General features: G+C 24.2%; 4 protein-coding genes across 9 annotated transcripts; 2 read left to right on the top strand and 2 right to left on the bottom strand.

The window, feature by feature from the left end:
• Positions 1-56: 56 nt before the first annotated feature.
• LOC122714060 lies at positions 57-7989 on the bottom strand. Of its 6 annotated transcripts, XM_043935061.1 has the most exons (6): positions 4502-4560; positions 4289-4421; positions 2579-2716; positions 791-1236; positions 372-537; positions 57-201 (listed from the first exon to the last, which is right to left on the bottom strand). In XM_043935061.1, the coding sequence occupies exons 2-6, from the start codon at positions 4313-4315 to the stop codon at positions 97-99; spliced, it is 882 nt and encodes a 293-aa protein (XP_043790996.1). In that variant the 5' UTR covers positions 4316-4421; positions 4502-4560; the 3' UTR covers positions 57-96. The 6 variants fall into 6 exon arrangements, with proteins under 6 accessions (XP_043790996.1, XP_043790998.1, XP_043791001.1 ...); XM_043935063.1 differs by lacking the exons at positions 4289-4421; positions 4502-4560 and adding an exon at positions 7824-7989; XM_043935066.1 differs by lacking the exon at positions 4289-4421.
• A 1508-nt stretch (positions 7990-9497) lies between these two features.
• On the top strand, positions 9498-11091 carry LOC122714069 (cyclin-dependent kinase 2-interacting protein-like). Its single transcript, XM_043935086.1, has 5 exons — positions 9498-9656; positions 9740-9811; positions 9910-10133; positions 10219-10327; positions 10413-11091. The coding sequence occupies exons 1-5, from the start codon at positions 9647-9649 to the stop codon at positions 10607-10609; spliced, it is 612 nt and encodes a 203-aa protein (XP_043791021.1). The 5' UTR covers positions 9498-9646; the 3' UTR covers positions 10610-11091.
• A 578-nt stretch (positions 11092-11669) lies between these two features.
• Positions 11670-17023, bottom strand: LOC122714067. Its single transcript, XM_043935084.1, has 4 exons — positions 14434-17023; positions 14270-14368; positions 14019-14181; positions 11670-13944 (listed from the first exon to the last, which is right to left on the bottom strand). Exons 1-4 carry the CDS (start codon positions 16299-16301, stop codon positions 12052-12054), a joined length of 4023 nt encoding a protein of 1340 aa, XP_043791019.1. The 5' UTR covers positions 16302-17023; the 3' UTR covers positions 11670-12051.
• Positions 17024-17071: 48 nt separating this feature from the next.
• On the top strand, positions 17072-19389 carry LOC122714068 (ras-related GTP-binding protein D). Its single transcript, XM_043935085.1, has 7 exons — positions 17072-17132; positions 17542-17690; positions 17823-18229; positions 18307-18443; positions 18522-18664; positions 18770-18918; positions 18998-19389. The coding sequence occupies exons 1-7, from the start codon at positions 17130-17132 to the stop codon at positions 19219-19221; spliced, it is 1212 nt and encodes a 403-aa protein (XP_043791020.1). The 5' UTR covers positions 17072-17129; the 3' UTR covers positions 19222-19389.
• The last annotated feature ends 149 nt before the right edge of the window (positions 19390-19538 follow it).

The raw sequence follows: 19538 nt of genomic DNA, 5'->3' as shown, positions 1-19538 counted from the left end.
TTATAAAACTTTGATACCATTTTGAAATATTTTAAAAAAATGATATAAAAATGATATAACATTGATAATTTATTTTTTACAAAATAATCCAGTTTTTCAGAAATTTAAATCATTCTCGTTGTTATTGTCATTAGATTCCTTTTTTGCAGCTATCAAATTTTCCCATTGCGCGATGAGAGTGCTTCGACGTCGTGGATTAGGCTATTTAATACAATTAAATAATTATCATTGATTCATCATTGATCGAAAATATGAATACATAGATAACATTTCCAATTTACTATTTAATAAGACAGATAATTAAGGATCGGTAAATAAACAAATTATATAAATATTAATATTAAAAACATATGTATTAGTTTTATTAGTACCTTGTGTTTTCCTTTAGTTTCTTTTTCTATTTCATCTTCATTTAAAGTATTTGTTGAGGTACCGCTTCTTAATGAGTTTGAGCCATCATAAATATCGGAATCGTTATCATTTCCAATGTCCAAAAGATTTGGTTGAGATTTAGCTAACATTTGTGATCGCATTAATCTAAAAATCCATATAATTATATTATTATTATTTTGTGAAATAAGAAAAATATAAATTACTTATATTAATATAATAATTTATCTCAATGATAATATATTCAATCCAATAAAAATATATTATTGAAAATAATATTATATTATAGATCATATTAATATCAAATTATATAATTTAATAAATAATATTAAAATTTAAATATAACAAATTATAATTCATATTCATATACTATCATTTAATTATAAAAACATAAAGTTACCTAAGCTCATTTTCCCGTTCTTTCATTTCATGTAATTCTTTTTGAATTTTTTCTTCTACAGGCACATATCCTTTTCTAATAGGAGGTTTTTTAGGTTCATTATCTGGTTCAAGTTGAATTTCCAAATTCCTATTAAAAGCCTTAATACTCAATGGATTAAGTGTGATACTGGGTGATGAAGGTGGTGTTAACGTATCATTATCTATAGATTTTGGTTTATAAATTTTTCCACGAGTTGCCAGAAACCTATGCATCAGCCCTTTTTGACTAGGTGCCGTTGCGAAACGCAAAGGTGTTGGAGTGGTGCGACTAGATATCACTCCATTTGTCATCTTTGGCGTTAAGGGTGGTGTAGATGGTGTTAAGCTGATAGCTTCTAGAATTTGTGGAGTAGATGTTGTTCTCTTCAATTTTCCTGAGACCAAAGCCTGTGGCATACGTCGTACCTAATAAACAAAATTTTTGTTGATTTAATTATATATATTAAATATATATTATATATTACATATATTCCTTTTGTTACATTACATAAATTGTTGTAATTAAAATTGCTGCAATTAAAATAAGTATAATTAAAAACAGCAAATAATACATTTCTTCACTTGATTACAAGAGAACCTGAACAAGTGAAATCCAAATGAGTTCTCTTGTGTAAAATATTTTTAAAAAATAAAACTATTTACCTGAATATAAAAAGATCGAAGTGACCTTTGTAACGCATACGCTATCTATTTGCAGCTATCAATTATACGAGAGCATATTTTAACTATTATCAGCGCAACACAATAATTACGTTACAAGTTAAAAAAACTATTTCATGGTAAACGGCATTACATTTAATATATATCAGATAATATATATATTATATATATATTAGATAAAATATTTTCATTGAAATTCTGATTGTATTGTAAAAATTAAATGCAACCAACTTTGCGAAATAAATGTGCAAACTATTATATTCTATAGCAATTACTTCAAACACTTTATTAATTAACGTAAAATATATAAAACCGCAATCATGTCCATGTTTGCGTTTTTATTTATATTATTAAAATATCATTAATTTAATGAAAAAAATTTATTGTAATGTGAATCTATGATATTCATTACATTCTGCATACTGTTTTTATAATTCACTGAATCTATTCTTTGCGGAGAATATTTTGCATAAAATTGCTATAAAATAATAATTTATATCAGATACTATATATTAATTTATAACAAATTAGTATTCATTTAATTGATGAATATCGATAATAAATTTTTATCACTTACTTTTATTAAAAAAAAAATAATAAAAAAACGATTAATCTGCTTCTTATTGTATGAATCATTAAAAGTGAAACTTCTGATAAAGAAAATGATACGTGTTTTAACTTACTTAATGATATTTTTAAATATATATGACATCAAATTAATTTTTTTATTTAAAAATTAAAAATTTTAAGATTTTATATGTATACATATATATTATTTTTTTCTAATATACATATATAATATATGAAAATTTTTAATGAAATTTTAATTCTCTTTCAATTTATAATATCAAATTTTATTTTTCATTGATTCTCATCACGTATGTAATAAGATTGATACAATGCATCGTGAATCATTAAATCTGTGACGACATGTTTAATTATCCTTGTTCCTCATGAACAGCCATAAGTCATACGATTTTGTTCTTATAAGGACTACATCCATTTACTCTTTCTTTCTTTCGTTCAATGACCTTGAACACGGTCGACATGAATATATACATATATATACATGAAGTTTTAAACGTACCTTGGAATCCACCGTCTCGTGGGACGTGGTTTTAATGCTACCCACGTTTCTGAGCTCGTGCTCTCTCTCCGTGACCTCTTCGATCTCCTTTTGTATTCTGTCTGTTGCCTTCTTCAACTGCTCCAACCTGTGCTCCGCCTGTAACAAAATGGAATCATGTTAGTATGAATTTCATCTTCCATAAATAAAAATATGAAAAATGGAAAAAGTTAAAAAAAATAAATAAAAAAAAATAAAAATTGAAATCTAATTTCTTTTCTCCGTTGATTTATCTCGATTTATTGTATGTTTCTCTAAGTGTCAAGTAGTCAGTGTCAAAGTAAAGACGATCAAGTGAAGAACGTCCTCCGTATTTTCTCGATTTTTCCAGCCAAGGATTCACGACACATACATTCATACAAATTCACATAATTATATCTAATGTTTCAGATTGTTAAATTAATGATGATGCAATCTGACCCATGAATTTGTTTCTAATTTTAACGTAAATCGTGTGATCAGTTTAAACACAGGTCTCTGAATGTCTTTGTGGTTTACAAATCTTTCTGTTATGCGAATAATATCTCTTGATTCTTCTTTATGTAAGAGAGAAAAAGCGAATAAGAAAAAAATTAAGATGGAAAAAAAAATACAAACCACGAAGCGAATCAAATTCCAGGCTACTTTGCGTCGAACGTTCGCGCTAACGGGAAGCGAATTCCAGAAAACTAGCCACGACTATACGATTAACCTGTTCTTTCGCCGATATAATTCATCAAAACTCTTATAATACGCTTTTAGGCAAGGTAATTAAATTTTTTTTACGAGAACGAATATACACTATTAATTTCGTTTGTTTGCACAAGTTGCGTCGTGTGGAATGGATCGGTCTCCTTTTACGAACGCAATTTAACAAACTGTTATTGTTTCCGCATTTACTTATACTTTCGAAATTCTGTAAATTCAAACATGCACTACCAGTCACGTGTGCCGTTTTGTACACTTTTGTAATAACAGTACGCGAGCTTTATCAAAGCGTAGCAAATGATTAATGGTAAATTTATAATCAGAAGTTTTTTAAGAAATCAATGGATTATATTATATGTATTTTATATATATTTAAATTATTTATTAAAAAGGATTATATTTATTATCTATTAATAATAGATCATAATTAAATAATATTATAAGATACATAATTCATCGGCTTACATTGATTTTAGATATTATTGTTTGAATTAATCTTTTATCAATTTAGAAAGATTTTTTTTTATTCTAATTATATTTTATCAATAATTTTCTTTTTTACACAATCAAACTGTGCATAATATGCTATAATAAAATTTTACAAGTTACAAATATGATATTTATAAATTCTTTTGTATAATAATAAAAATTTAATAAATACAAAATTTCAAAATTTATAAAAATTCTAATAAAATTATAAAATTAAAAAAAAAAGAAATTTATAATCTATATTATATTCATTATATATTCATTAATATTATTAATTGATAAGTTATTGTGTAATAGAATCCTAAAAATAAAGTTTTTTTCCTATAACAAAATATTTTATAAATTTAAAACTTACGAGTTTATAAATATCAATTAATATATCCATATTTTACTATATGTACATGTAACTGGAATAATTATACGGAATTATTATAAACTTTAGAAAATAATTATAAACTTTGATAATCACAATTTCGTAATAAAATTACAACTTACTGAAAATAAATAAGCATTTGGATACATTTCAGTCTATGTTTTTGAATACGTTTTATATTCTCATTAAAGAAAAGAAAAAGAAAACAAATTATCGTTTTTCTTTCAATATTTTTTTAAATCTTCACTTCACTTTCTTAAAGAAAAAAAAAAAAAACAGAAAAAATAGAAATATTTCTTTCATTAACTAATTTTTTTTATGTGTCACTATATTACCTAAGTCACTTCCATATTATTTAACACAATTAAAAATCAAAATTGTTTTTCCAGCTTACTAACTCTCGCAATTTTAAAAATAATATGAAACAATGCGAAACGTTTCGTTGAATTTGTTGCCACACATACTTTTATCTGATCATTTTTAATCAGGTTTTATCAATTGGTATCACGATCGATAACTATCCTTTGATTTTATATTGCGTTATTGAAAAATAAAAACGTCTATTATCGATTTTAATATATAAATGGAAATTTAATTGAAAATATCATAACACTTTAAACTAAAAGATCCGTAGATCGAAATCAAGGTCGATATTGTTGTCATCATCCAGTGATAATGCGCAATGAATTTCATTTAAATGATTATTCTCTAAGATTTAAATATTTCATAGCAATGATAACAATAATCCTTATATGAAAAAATTCGTGATTTGATAATAAGATTTACATATAACTTATATTATTAATTCATAACATATTGAACATTTGTTTATATAAATAATTGTCTCTAAAAATAATAATTGATTAAAATCGAAGTAATTTCAATGATTTCTTATAAAATCATTTAATATATAAGCTTATTATTGAAAAATATCAATCATAATAATTATTTGTACAATGTACAAGGGTTAAATGAAATATTATTTTTGTTTTAAAAATTTTAATCATTTTTTTTTGTCATTCGGTTCTTACGTATGATAAAATTTCATTGAATACAGATCATGGAAAAGAGATACGCATTTATAATTAGATTAATTTCATTCGATTCAACGTACGATTTCACAACTTCATTGTAACTTCTTGAACAATGAAATTCGGTCAATAAATCACTGGATCGTCTGAATCTGCGAGATTCTTCGAATTTAACTTGTACGGATTACACACAATTTATTTTCTATTTTCTGGTGTGTCCAAAAAAAAGAATGAAGCTTTAGCTCTTTCGTGGTTGGCAGAAGGAAGTAAATTCGCTCAGGTGTTTCACTCGCACTTCCGCGTAGGAACCAAATATTACTGAAACGAGTTCTTGAAGGGTTTCCAGGTGAGCAGCTGTAGCTGGTCAGCAATCTGGAATGCTGCTCATTGAAAACTAAATGGCATGGCTAGTATGGTTGTTTAACTGTAACCCATGCTTGTTTCCTTTCTAAAAAAAAATGGGCCAACGATCATTTTTCTGCTTCTTTTATTTTCTTAAAACATCCTTTATCATCGTTTTCATTTGCATCTATGGCCGATTTAAAATTTCTCTTTGCCAATACACGCTCGATTTCGACAAATTTTGAGACTACAAGATCTGTTCATGATGATAAATAGACGATATATATAATTTACCAGACAAGAATCATTAATAATTATTTACTGTCATATACAATAATACAAGAGTTTTTAATAAACTCATGTGATATATCTACTCTTCCTACTTGAAATAATATGGATAATTATTTACGAAAAAAATTTTTTTATAAAATAAATTAGTTTATAAAATTATAAGATAGTAATAAGATAGAATAGTAATAAACAAGTGTACACATTTTAAATATATGTATTTAAATATATATAATATATTTATTACATTATTATTATATAATAATATGATTTAAACAAATTGTAATTGTAAAAAATTTTAATAGTTTTAAAAAAAAATGATTTTGAACAAGTTCTTGAGCAATGCTCAAGCATTATCGATAGATTTTATTTGATATTATCATCAAGATCGCTGAAAGCGCAACAGCTGTTTCAATTTCTCATACCTGACGTTGAAACATCTGTCGAATCGTTTTAGAAATAAAACTAAACGTGCTACGATCAACAATGACCTACATACCTTATATGCAATTAAATTAAATAGCATCGATAAAGTGAAGAAATGTATAAAGCATACGAAACTTCTTTAACTCAATAATTATGCTCCAAAATTATTAATCACTCAAACTGTGGCTAATTTATAAGAATATTATATATAGAAAAATTTTGTCTCCTATTCGATGGGCTACATAATTTATGTAAAAAATCAGTTAGATATAGATATAGATATGTATATTGAAAAGATGCACGATACCGGTTTCCTCATGTACGAATGGAAATCCATCGTGAATTACCAGTTATTTTTACAATTTGCATTTGGATTACTTTTGTCCATAATCTCATTGTCGTTGTTAATAATCATTTTTGTCTGAATTCCATGATATTCAATGCGCATTAAAAACATTTGAAATCTAAAAATTCTAAAAATTTCTAAAAATTTTTACAGAAGATCCTTATCTTTATTTTTGATGATGGTATTTATTAATTATTAATTATTAATATTTATTATAATATCATATATATAATTCATAATTGTAATTATATAATATTATAGTTATTTATATTATTATAATTTTTAATTTTCAAAATTAAAAAATAATAAAAAAAATTGAATTAAATTTTGTTTTAATAAATTTAATAAATTTTAATATTTGGAGCATAATAATTTATAAATATTATTGATTATTAATTATAAATGTTATTCATTGTTATTTTACAAGGTTTTAATTATGTATTTAATTAAATCATTTAATTTAATATTAAAATATTTATTTATAAATAAAAAATAAATAAAAACTGAAGATAAATTTAATTATGTCTGTTTGTATAAAATATTTCAATTTAACTAGAAACAAATAGAGTAATGACTTTAATTACGAATTCAAATATTTTACATAATTTAATTATATTAAATGCTGAAAAAATATATTGTTTTATCGAACTAAAATATCAAACTTTCCGTAAAAAATCATCAATTGAATATTTACATTTAAAAATCGCGTATAATTTGATTTGAATAGTCGTTCAACCAGTCTTTCGAGAACAATATGCTAACACGTAAATTCATTTTTCATTTAGATAAACTACTTTCGAATATACATGAAACGATTTTGTTCAAATTGTCCAATTAAATTAAGCCAATCATAATATCTTTTTCAATATACTTTTTTGAATAATTAATTTATTAATTCATCTGAAATAGCGACATCTTGCAATTGGTAATATGCAATTGATAATGAAAGACATAAATCACATTTGTCCATGATAGAAATCAGAAATTTCATTCATGTTTCTTCATTTAATCATTTAAAAGTACCGCTATCTTGATCAATTCAAATCATAATTTTTGCCATCATACAGAAATATCAATACAAACATCGATTATTTATGCATGAAACCTGTTTTAACATAATAATAAAAACGTTAATTTTATACTATTAATTCGTACGAATATTTTAATCAAATACATAAACAATATAAAAAAAATTTTTTCTTAATATTATTGCACTAAACTTACCTCCATTTTCATCGTTGCCACCGACGAAATAATGCAATGAAGATCAAACACCAACTAAACTTTCGTTATATGCGTTTTTTCGATTACTAAACTCAAATCACGAATTCGATCGTTTATCTGTTCACTTAACATTCGGAGCTATTATCATGAAATTACGTCACATTGTTAGATCTCTTTTTTCTTTCAAACGTATATCTCCCGCCGAAAAGTTCTAAAAAAATTTTTTAATTCGATGTCAAAAAATTCAAATCGATCTTTTTCGCTAACGATTGCTCTAAAGGATTAATCCAACTTTAATTACGATCATGCACAACGGCACCAAGTCAAATCTTCTTGATGTGAATGTAACTCGAAGGCTTTGTAGTAGCTTGATCAATTCCCATGAGGTAATCTCGAGTCAGAGCACAAGAGAGAAATCTCACGTGATCTACGAGATGCAAGAACGTGAATCGCGTCTGCCACAAAGACTCGACTTTAAGGTACAACTAACTAGATTGGTCGAGAAAAAATGGAATAAGAAGCCGGTATGTGTTATTATGAGACTTGACAATGACAACTATTCGACTTCAGTTTCGAAACTAATTCCTGAAGCACGTTCATTCTTCTCTTCTTGTCAGATGTTCCTGCAATTTTTGAGACCACGTAATTATAATTGAGACACAACTGAACTCCACTCAACGACTGCCATTTTATCTGTGACCTTGTTCCTCGACCGTTCTCCGAACAAAAGCAACAGAGCCGAACCGCGTTACATCCGATCCTTTTCGTTTCAATTTATCATATATATAAATTTTCTTCTGTAATTTTAATCATAATTTACATATTTTACTTAAATTCTTTTTTATATTTTTGATTTTTTTAAAAACGACCAAGCATTGTAACAATATATTTATTTTTAAATTATATATATCTATTTCTGAAATAATAACAATAATAACAATCAATAATTATATTTTTCTAACATAAATAATTTTTTTATTATTTATTCGTTTAAAAAAAGAATTATATTATTGATTAAAATTTATATATATTTATTATAATTTCAATTCCTGTTCAAATAAACTTTAATATGTTAAATCTATTAAAATTGTAAATTCTTCAATCTACTTTTTAAACCTAAATATTTATATCATTATATCATTTGTTAGAATTTATTATTTAGAATAAAAGTTAAATTTAATTGATCAATTTATGATATATTTTGTAATATAAAAATATTTCATAATATTTCGCAAAAGTATTGTATTAAAATAATAAATTAAATAATAAAAAAATTGCTGTTTTTAGATTATACAAAATATTTTAAATTCGATTTTAGCGCATAATTAAATACATACTGTATCATAGGCGCCATCTATATCCTTTGCTTTTATATATTTAAAATGCAAATGTAAATATTTAAAATTTTACATAAAATTTGAACGTAAATACAATTAAATAGTTTTTTAAAGTAATTTATAAAATTAATAAAATCAAATTAAATTTAAAATGTTATAAAATTTTATTTAATATTTATCATATATAAATATATATAAATGGATAATTAGGAATTTAACGGAAATGTTATTATCATTGGTTCTTTCTCTTTTAAAATATTTTATTTTAACATAATTAACCAATAAAACAATCTTTCAAATTTCTATAATTTTATTGTTACTTATCAAAAATATAATCTTTATCTTTTATATTTATATTTACTTGAGTAATAATTATATACAAATATTCTTTGTACTATATAAGGTTTTCATATTTACAATTACATATGTATAAATTAATCGATTGAACGAACAAGTTTATTGTTACATTCTAATTAATTAATATAAATGTTTATAAGTATATTTTAAATTTCTATATGTAATCATTAAGTATTTATTTTTCTACTTATTTTATTAATGTATGTTTTCATAAAAATTTAGTTGTGATGGATTGTGCTAAAAAAGTGTGTCACATACAGATGAAAAATAAAGAACAATTTTCTCCTGTTAATAGTAAGTAATTTAATTTTTATTGTATATTCATTTTTTAATAATGTATAAATAAGCAAAAAATCATATAAAAAATATGTTCTATTGGATTCATATTACAGAACTTTCACATGCAAAATCAACACAAGGAAGAAATTTAACAGGTTCTGCTCGGCATATACGAGATTTAATTGCAGATATTCATAAAAATATACAAATATGGAATACACTTCATTTAGAAGGAATAATATTACTCAAGAATATAATTCAAATAAAACAGAATGACTCTTATTCTGAAATTTTGCAAGAACAATGTGATAAATTAGAAAATATTTGTGATTCATTGGTAATGCATCTCTTAATATTTTTCATTTTTTTCTTTTCATATTTTTATTATAACAAAAATGTTTTTATTGCAATATTTTTTCTAGAATACTATTGTAGAAAATCTTGCTCAAATCACACAACATATAAAAATAACGGCATCTTTAGAAACTAATATGAACAAGTTATTTATAACATGGCCTAATTTAAAATTTGGTAAAAATATTTATAATTATATTTTATAAAACTTAATCCAATTTTTGAAATTAATTTATCTTATTAAGATTATGATTAATTTTAGGAGAAATTGCACAATCAATATATGATGCATATTCTCGTGAATTAAAAGTAAAGCTTAAAGTTTTAGAAAATATAGCACATTATTATACAGACTCATGGAAAATGTTGTTTCTTGCTAGTTGGGTACATCAACCACTATTACCACATAATTTAACAACATTCTTGGAATCAATGTTAATAGAGAGTGGACATAGGTAATAAATTATTATTGATATAAATTTTGGTAAGTGTTCTATTTCAAAAACAATTCAGTGTTTACAATGATTACTTTTTTGTATTATATCATAAGTTATAACTATGAAATAAAACAAAGATTAACAGAATGATCATTTATTTGTGGCTTTTCAAATACCATTTGTATAATTTCACAAAATCAAAATGAAATTGAAATATATTTGAATTATAAAATTCTGTTTACAATTGGTACCTGAGATCACAAAGAATTAATATGAATATAGACAAGTATAAACATATTATGTTTGTTTGAAAATGCAGATTCTAGAAAGTGTATCTTAAAGATACAAGGAACTAAACCTGCAAAATTAATGCATTTTATGATTAGTTACAATTATTCTAATATTACTAGTGCCATTAACATTTAATTATATCAATAACTTCTTACATATGTATAATACATATTTACAGATAAATACAAAATTAATAATTTCCACTGTACATAAATGCTATAACAATGTGGATGGAATTATTTTTTTGGTGTATTAAGTATTTTTAATGATTTAATATTTCATACAAAAATTGTAAATAATTCACTTTTATTCATTAATTATTACTTACAATTTCTGAAATCATTATCTTCATTTTTTCAGTTTTCATTATTTTTTTTTACAGTTATTACAGTTATTATGAAATTATTGATATAATATAAATACAATTTTTATTTTATCCATTAGCAATACAAATTTTACAGATGATAAATATTCACTAGATATAGGAAGTCAAAATTGAATCATAAAATAATTTGTGCATAATCATTTTTGTAATATTCTAACTAAAAAGAATTATAATATATTTCTATCTGATTATATAACTAATATCTATGAAAAGTTATATTTACATAAAATTTATATATTTATATTTTACATTGTTTAACATATAATTTTAATTTCTTATTTTTTTAGTTTATCATATGAAACTTTTTTTTCGAGAAATTTTTTCAAGAAACTGAAAATATTAATTGTATTGTGTATGATTATAAAGATTATTTCTTTAAAAAAAAATTTATGTTTCAGTAAAAATTTGTTGAAATGTTATCTGACAAAGTAGAAACTTTTTTGATCAACATTGATACATTTTTGATATTATCGATGTAGTATGACTATCTTTTTTTATATTTTTTCATATAAAATATACATTATACACAATAAATATAACAGAAACAGTCTTATTTACATATATGTCAGAATGCAAGACATATTATCTTACTGTTAGTAGTATTCTTCATTCAAATATGGAAGTTATAATATATTGATTGTGATACTGTCAGAATTTCTATAAAAAAATATCTACATTATTGTGTAATCATACATATACAATTTCAATTGCATAAGTTTGATATTATTATATACTATATTTATTATTTCAATTTTTTTAGGAACATTTTGCATGCTATCATCCAAGAATCAACTTCTAGTATTTCTATTAAATTCTTCACTTAATGCTTCAAAATCAAGATCAGTATCTAAATTTGAATTATTTGATATCAAATTATTTTCTAAAATATTATCTGGCATAATATTTTTTAATCGTTCAGATACAAGTTCATCAACTAAATTTGATTGATCTACTAGATGTAACTGTTCAACTAATTTTTCATCGATTAATAAGTTTTTATCTATGACTCCACTTGTATTTAGAATATCTAAATGTGCTATATGATCATATTGAGTTATTTTTGACATATCTAAATTTTCTGAACTGCCAAATATATTAGAATCACAATTATTAGAAATTATTGGTACTGCATCTTGAAGTATAGGCAGGCTATCTGAAATTTTGCAACCAGAAGTAGCAGGCATTATTTTGCAAGAACCTGTATCTAATGATGCAGATTGAGTTTTAACACAATTTAAATCTGATGATGTCATAGGAATTATTTTGGAAACTAATTTTTGGAATCCTTTAATAAAATTTTGAGATCCATTCTCCATATTGTCCAAACCATTTTGTAGAGCATCTTGTTTTGAATAAGTATCCATAGAACCATTTTCTAGTTTAACAAAACCTTGTTCTGTTGGTTCTAATTTTATAAAAGCTTGTTCCATATGTTCTATCTTAGATTGTTCATAATTATTTTCAATTTTACAAAAGTTTGATGATCCTAAACCATTTCCTAATTTTGTAAAGTTTTCTTTATGAGACTCTGATTTTTGATAATTTGAAATTTTTGGTGAAGTGATATCAACTTTTTGAAATCCAGGATTATCTGAAATTTGATTTTGAATTTCTGGATTTGAAATTAAAAGTTTTGAAACATTGTTAGATTTATTATTCTCTGCATTATTCACAGGACTAGGATTTCTTCGCATTAATGTTAAAGCAGATAGCACTTCTGGACAAGTAGGATTTGTTACAGAATCATTTCTTCTATCACTTAAAAAGTCAGAAACACTAAGATCTGAACTTTCAGAAAAACCACTGGACATTCGTTCCTCTATATTTTCTTTACCATCTTCAGAATTATCTATTTTTTGAAGTTTAAGAGGTGGCTCTCTATTGTCATAAGTAGTGCAAATAGAAGTATCACCTTTTTTTAGAGCTTCATTGTTAATTTTATATAATCCTGGATTAAGACCTAAAGCATCACAAAGTGATTCTTCACTGATATCAATTAAATCTTCGCTTAATTCTTCATCGCTATTTGTAATTGTTAACATTGTTCCAACTTTTTCTCGTATTTTATCCATTAATTGTTTTAACTCGTCCAAAAAATTTCTTACATTATTTTCAGACTTTAGTACCAATAAATCAAATAATGATTGTGCGTTAAGTACCGGTTTTGCAGCAATTTTTATTATTTCGAGATTTTCACATACAGAAATCGCTTCTTGCAATTTTATTTGGCGTCTTTCTGATTTAGCTTCTGGTGTAACGTAAGCCCAAGGACCTCGTTTTTTCCCTTTACGTTTTAAAGGATCTTGTCCTCCATTTTGTTTTAATTCAGGTTCAGGTGTTGGAGGAGGTAGTTGCTCAGGACTTCCATGATCAGGATGCATTTCAAAATGCCTTGCCATACGAGTACGCCCTAAATATATTTTATTACATGTAGGACATCTAAAATGATCTGATATTTTTCTTTTTGGTACTTCAAGACCTGTTAATAATTCTTTAGGTGATTCTTCTTCTTCAAGTTTATCATTATTAGTATTATAATCACTATAACCACCATCTGAATCATCTAAGTCAGGTTGTAGAAAATCTAAATGATGTAAATGTTTATAATCTCGCACCATATGTCTAGGAGGTCGAGAAAGTCTACCAGATCGTGTTCTGGCCACAACTTTTTTTCTTTCATCCTAAAAAAAAGATTAATATATTAACATATTATTGTAAAATAATTTAAAAATTTAAAAAAATAAATAAAATCTACCTTTAATTCTTCTTGTTCTTCATCAGGAATTGGTGGTGGTTTAGGTGGAAGCAATGAAGGTCTTATAGTACTTTTTTTTGGTCTACCTCTTTTTCCACCACGATTTTTTAATAAATTTCCTGGATTTCTAATTTGTAAATCCAATTCTTCGGGAAATACCACTCTGAATGTACATTTAAATCATTTAGATTTAAAATTCTATAATATTAAATAAATATATATACTGACAGTATATAAATATATATACTGACCTATATACTACTCTTTCATTTGATGTAGTTGTTTCTTGGCTACGTTGTTGCAAAACATGTGCAATTTGTTTTAATTGCATTGGTGTTAAACGTTGCATACTAGAATAAATATAATTGTTATAAAATAATTGGTAATTATATTATTTTAATATTTAATCACCTACCTATGAAATGTTTGACCTTGCTGAACTATTTGTATTGGATTTTCACTAGAACCTAATGGTTTAGATGCATCTGTAGATTCATTTACTATTGTTGTAGATTTAATAGGAGTACTTTTAACTTTTTTATTTACTTTAAGATTTGTGCCATTTACTATAAAATTAAGTTTTTGTCTAGTAGTTTCATTTTGAATTGATTTAATAGATTCATATGTATTGCTATGTTGTGTTATAGGTGTTTTTTGTGAAGTATTTTGTAAATTACTTGAAACATTAGTAATATTTTGGTTTGCAACAGTCACATTTTGTTTAGTTGCATTGTTAAATGTAATTTTTGTTTGAGGTTTTAAAATAGATATAGGTGTTGATGAAATTTGAGTTGGTTTTAAAATAGAATTTGTTGTTACTGTTTTTAAATCTTGAGTTTTTACAATAGATGCAGTTCGAAGTACAACAGGTGTATCAGAATTAGCTGTAGTTTTTGCTGTTCCAATTATTCCTGAATTTTTTTTACCAATAGTGGTTCTTGTTTTAAGTAACTGAGAAGGGATTTGTACAGATTTTAAAAATTGTGCAGGAATAGCTGTAGCCACATTGGTATTATTAAGAATTTGATTAGTCTTTGGAAGCACAGTTGATGCACTTTTTAGCACTGGAGTTAAAAATTGTTGAACATTTCCTTTTTGAAGAGATTGTGATGTTTTTACAATTGGAGACAAACGTATTTGTGAAGTAACAAGATTTTGCGTTGCTCCAGATGTAGTATTTACAATAGTATTTGAAATATGTGAAGTACCAACAGATTGATTTTGTATGTCACAAGTACCAGTTAAAAACTGAGAAGTATTTAATAATTGTGCAGATATACCACTATTTAATAACTGAGCTGTTATAGGTGTAGCTTTTATTATTTGTGGTGATAAATTATTTACTATTGTAGCCTTTGAAAGTAATACAGAATTAGGATTTGAATTAGTATTAAGTGAATGTACAGCATTAATGGAATTAACAGTTGTGTTAGAGAGTTTATTCGAATTTTGAAGTAATCTAATATTTTTAGCTGGTTTTAATATAGTTTGTGCAGGTTTTATAATAAATTGTGAAGATGGTAAAATCACAGGTAATTTTTGTAAAATTTGCGCTTGAGTATTAGGCATTGTATTAAGTTGATTTTGTGCTATATTATCTTCAATAGTATATTGCAATTCATTTTCATGAATATTTTTTACTTGCGTAATATCTGTTTTTATTCCATGTACTTTAGGCTGATCCAAAACTAATGTCTGTGCATTCGAATTTTGTTGAATTATATTATTTTGATGTTCAATTATTTGTTGAGATTCATGATTTTGACTATTCAAATTCATTTCTTCTAATGATATATCATTTTCAACTACTTGATCTTGAAGTTGTTCTGTTTGAGAAACTTTTTGCATATGCCATTCTTGAAAATCAATACACTCTGTTTTAATCAATTCAGTTTCATTGGATTTTTGTATTTGTTCAGATTGATAATTTAACTGATCAATTTTTATAGATTCCTGAGAAGATAATGAATTTTGATCCTGTTCATTAATTTTATCTTTTATAGAAATATTTTCTGCTATATTTGAAGTAGTATTATCTTGATCTTGTTGATATATAACCTCTTCATTCGAGGTTACCTCAAAGGTTAAGCCTAAAGCTGCTGCTTGTTCTGGAGTCAAGTGAATAGTTTGAGAATCATTATCGTCATTTTGTAAAAATGCCACAAATTCATTATCATGGTCGTCATCATCAACAACTTGTTGAAAAGCTTGTTGAAGAAGATCAGAAGCACCAGTAGAAGGTGCATCGTTTGTAAACACAGTAGAATTCGAAATTTCTGCCATATCATAAATTTTTTAGCTTTTTAGCTTAAAAAATATAATCACACAATAGTGACAATCACTTTCATATTTTAAAATAATATTTTATACAATTCTTTCTTCAGAAAATCCTTTTATAATTTACGTTTATTTCATTTCGCTGTACACGTTTTTCGCGCAAACAGAAACATATGAGGTATATGAAGTTTGTCATAGATGCAGCAAAGAAAATGGCGACATCATCAGTAGAATATAAGAATATAGAGTTGGTAATTACAAATATACAGTTGGTAATCTATAGTAATGTCTATTTTCATTATATCGTTTATTTGATATTAGGTATACTTATTACGAGATAGTTTTTTATGTGATGGAATTATGAATCTTGTGATATATTTTTGTATATGCTATAAATATACAATAATATAAAAAAGTAAAATTAATTAACTAAAAAAGATAAAAAATTTATATATGAATATTATTCTAATATATTGTATAAACTTTATGTACAATTCTTTGTTTAGATTTAAATGATTGAAAATGAATATTTATTTTTGTGCATCAACTTGGTCATATTTTAGTCCAATCGTCACTTGCTGTGATATTATATCAAACTACTGTGTATGATTTATTATACTTTCACGTAGTTGTGTACGAAAATATATGTAATATATATTGATATTTATTGTAATTAATACACAATATCTTAAATTTTTAATTGTGTGATAATATTATAAATTTTTAAATCTAAAGTCTCTCTCTTTCTATCTTTCTATCTCTCTATTTTAACATATATATATATATATATATATAAAATAAATATCAAATAAATAAAATATACACAGTTCTAATATGGTGAGTATTATCAATGATTCAATTTACTACATTCGTAATTTTTATTCTTATTTGTAAATAAATTATTCAGAAATTTCTATTCAAGAATGAAATCAATTTAACTAATTGTGAAATAATTGATTATTTGTAACATTTAATCCAATTATTCTAAATGAACAAATTTTTTATTTTAAATTGTCAGATAAAATTTTATTATTTGTTTAAAATTTTATTTTTATCAAACTATTTAAAAATCTAATATATTAGGATATTAGAAAGTATTTAGTAATTAAATGTTTACATATGCAAATATATATATATATATAAATAATAGTAGTTCTATAATAAACTATTTTATAAATAACTCTAAATATATTATCATTTGTTATATTTATTAATGTTCATTAATAAGAGAATTTTTATTTTATAGGATGATGATGATCAATATCAAGCTAGTTATGATGTAGGTTCTTTTCCTAAAGATTTTGGATATGCCCCATTTGATGGAGAAACAGAAGGATCCATAGATCCTTTAGCAGGAGAACAAAAACCTAGAATATTATTAATGGGTCTTCGAAGGTATTTAATTATCTAAAATATATTTAATAAAATATCTATATTTTTTTAAATATTTTTTTAATATGATTATTAATTATATTTTTATTAATATTATTTAATATAATTATTATTATTTTAATATTAATATTTTAGGAGTGGAAAGTCATCAATACAAAAAGTAGTTTTTCATAAAATGTCACCAAATGAAACATTATTTTTGGAAAGCACAAATAAAATTATTAAAGATGATATAAGTAACTCTAGTTTTGTTCAATTTCAAATTTGGGACTTTCCAGGACAAATTGACTTCTTTGATCCTACTTTTGATAGCGATATGATATTTGGTGGTTGTGGAGCTTTAGTTTTTGTTATTGATGCTCAAGATGATTATATGGAAGCACTTAATAAACTTCATTTAACAGTTACAAAAGCATATAAGGTTAATCAAGCAATAAAATTTGAAGTATTCATACATAAGGTTGATGGCTTATCTGATGATTGCAAAATGGAAACACAAAGGGATATACATACTAGAGCAAATGATGATCTTGCAGATTCTGGTAAACAAAAATTAAATAATAGAAAATTTATATTTTATTAATAATTATTTATATATATTTATGTATATATATTTTAGGATGTGACCAAATACATCTAAGTTTCCATTTAACATCTATATATGATCACAGTATATTTGAAGCATTTAGCAAAGTTGTACAAAAATTGATACCACAGTTACCAACTCTAGAAAATTTACTTAACATACTCATTTCAGTAAGAAAAAATATGATTATTAAATATAAACATTTATCATATATATTTTTATAAAATAATTTGTAATTTGTTTTTCAGAATTCTGCAATTGAAAAGGCATTTTTATTTGATGTAGTATCTAAAATTTATATTGCAACTGATAGTTCTCCTGTAGATATGCAAAGTTATGAACTTTGTTGTGATATGATTGATGTTGTTATTGATGTATCATGCATATATGGGTATGTCTCATAAAATTACATAAAAACTTGTCATATATCATTATATATATCATTATATCATCATATAATAAGAAAAATTTATATCATATTATGTATTAATTTTAGTTTAAGAGAAGATTTAGAGGCTGCAGCATTTGATAATCAAAGTTCTAGCTTAATCAAACTAAATAATGGAACAATTTTGTATTTAAGAGAAGTTAATAAATTCTTGGCTCTAGTTTGTATTTTGCGCGAAGATAATTTTGATAGACAAGGTACTTTCATTTAAATCTATTAAGAAATGCAATCATAATATAGTACCAGATATAATATCATTTTTTTTTTAATTTATAGGTGTAATTGATTATAATTTTCTTTGCTTTCGTAAAGCTATACAACAGGTTTTTGAATTGCGTAATAAAGCATTGACTACTGCAAATATTAATAATCATTCAACACCATCTATTAATTTGAATGAAACTGTAAATGTTCCTACAGTATCACAAAGTGGAACAATGGGACAAAATGGTACTGTTGTAAATGCACAGAGTTTTGCGCAAAATAGAATTTTTCTTTAAATGTTTGAATAAACAAAATTTTTCTCTTTTATTTTACATAATGCTAATAAGATATTGCAATCATGTTACTCATAACTTAATTTTATAAATATTTACTTACTACAAGATGTATTTATTTTATTATTTCTTACCAATTTTTTTAATGGAACTAAATTATATTAATAATAGCTAATTTAAAATAAATTATTTGCAAATACGAAAATAATAATTCATATATTTGTTAACTATTGTTATAATGTTTCATTATTTTATTTATATTTTTCAATTCTTCCATGAAATAATACAAAAGTAGTACTTCTTTACGAATATCTATTTTT

Source organism: Apis laboriosa, unplaced genomic scaffold (assembly GCF_014066325.1).
Source record: "Apis laboriosa isolate Shangri-la unplaced genomic scaffold, ASM1406632v1 scaffold27_cov151, whole genome shotgun sequence".
In the NCBI taxonomy this organism is placed as follows: Eukaryota; Metazoa; Arthropoda; class Insecta; order Hymenoptera; family Apidae; genus Apis; species Apis laboriosa.
This window is presented reverse-complemented; position numbering and strand designations above follow the sequence as displayed.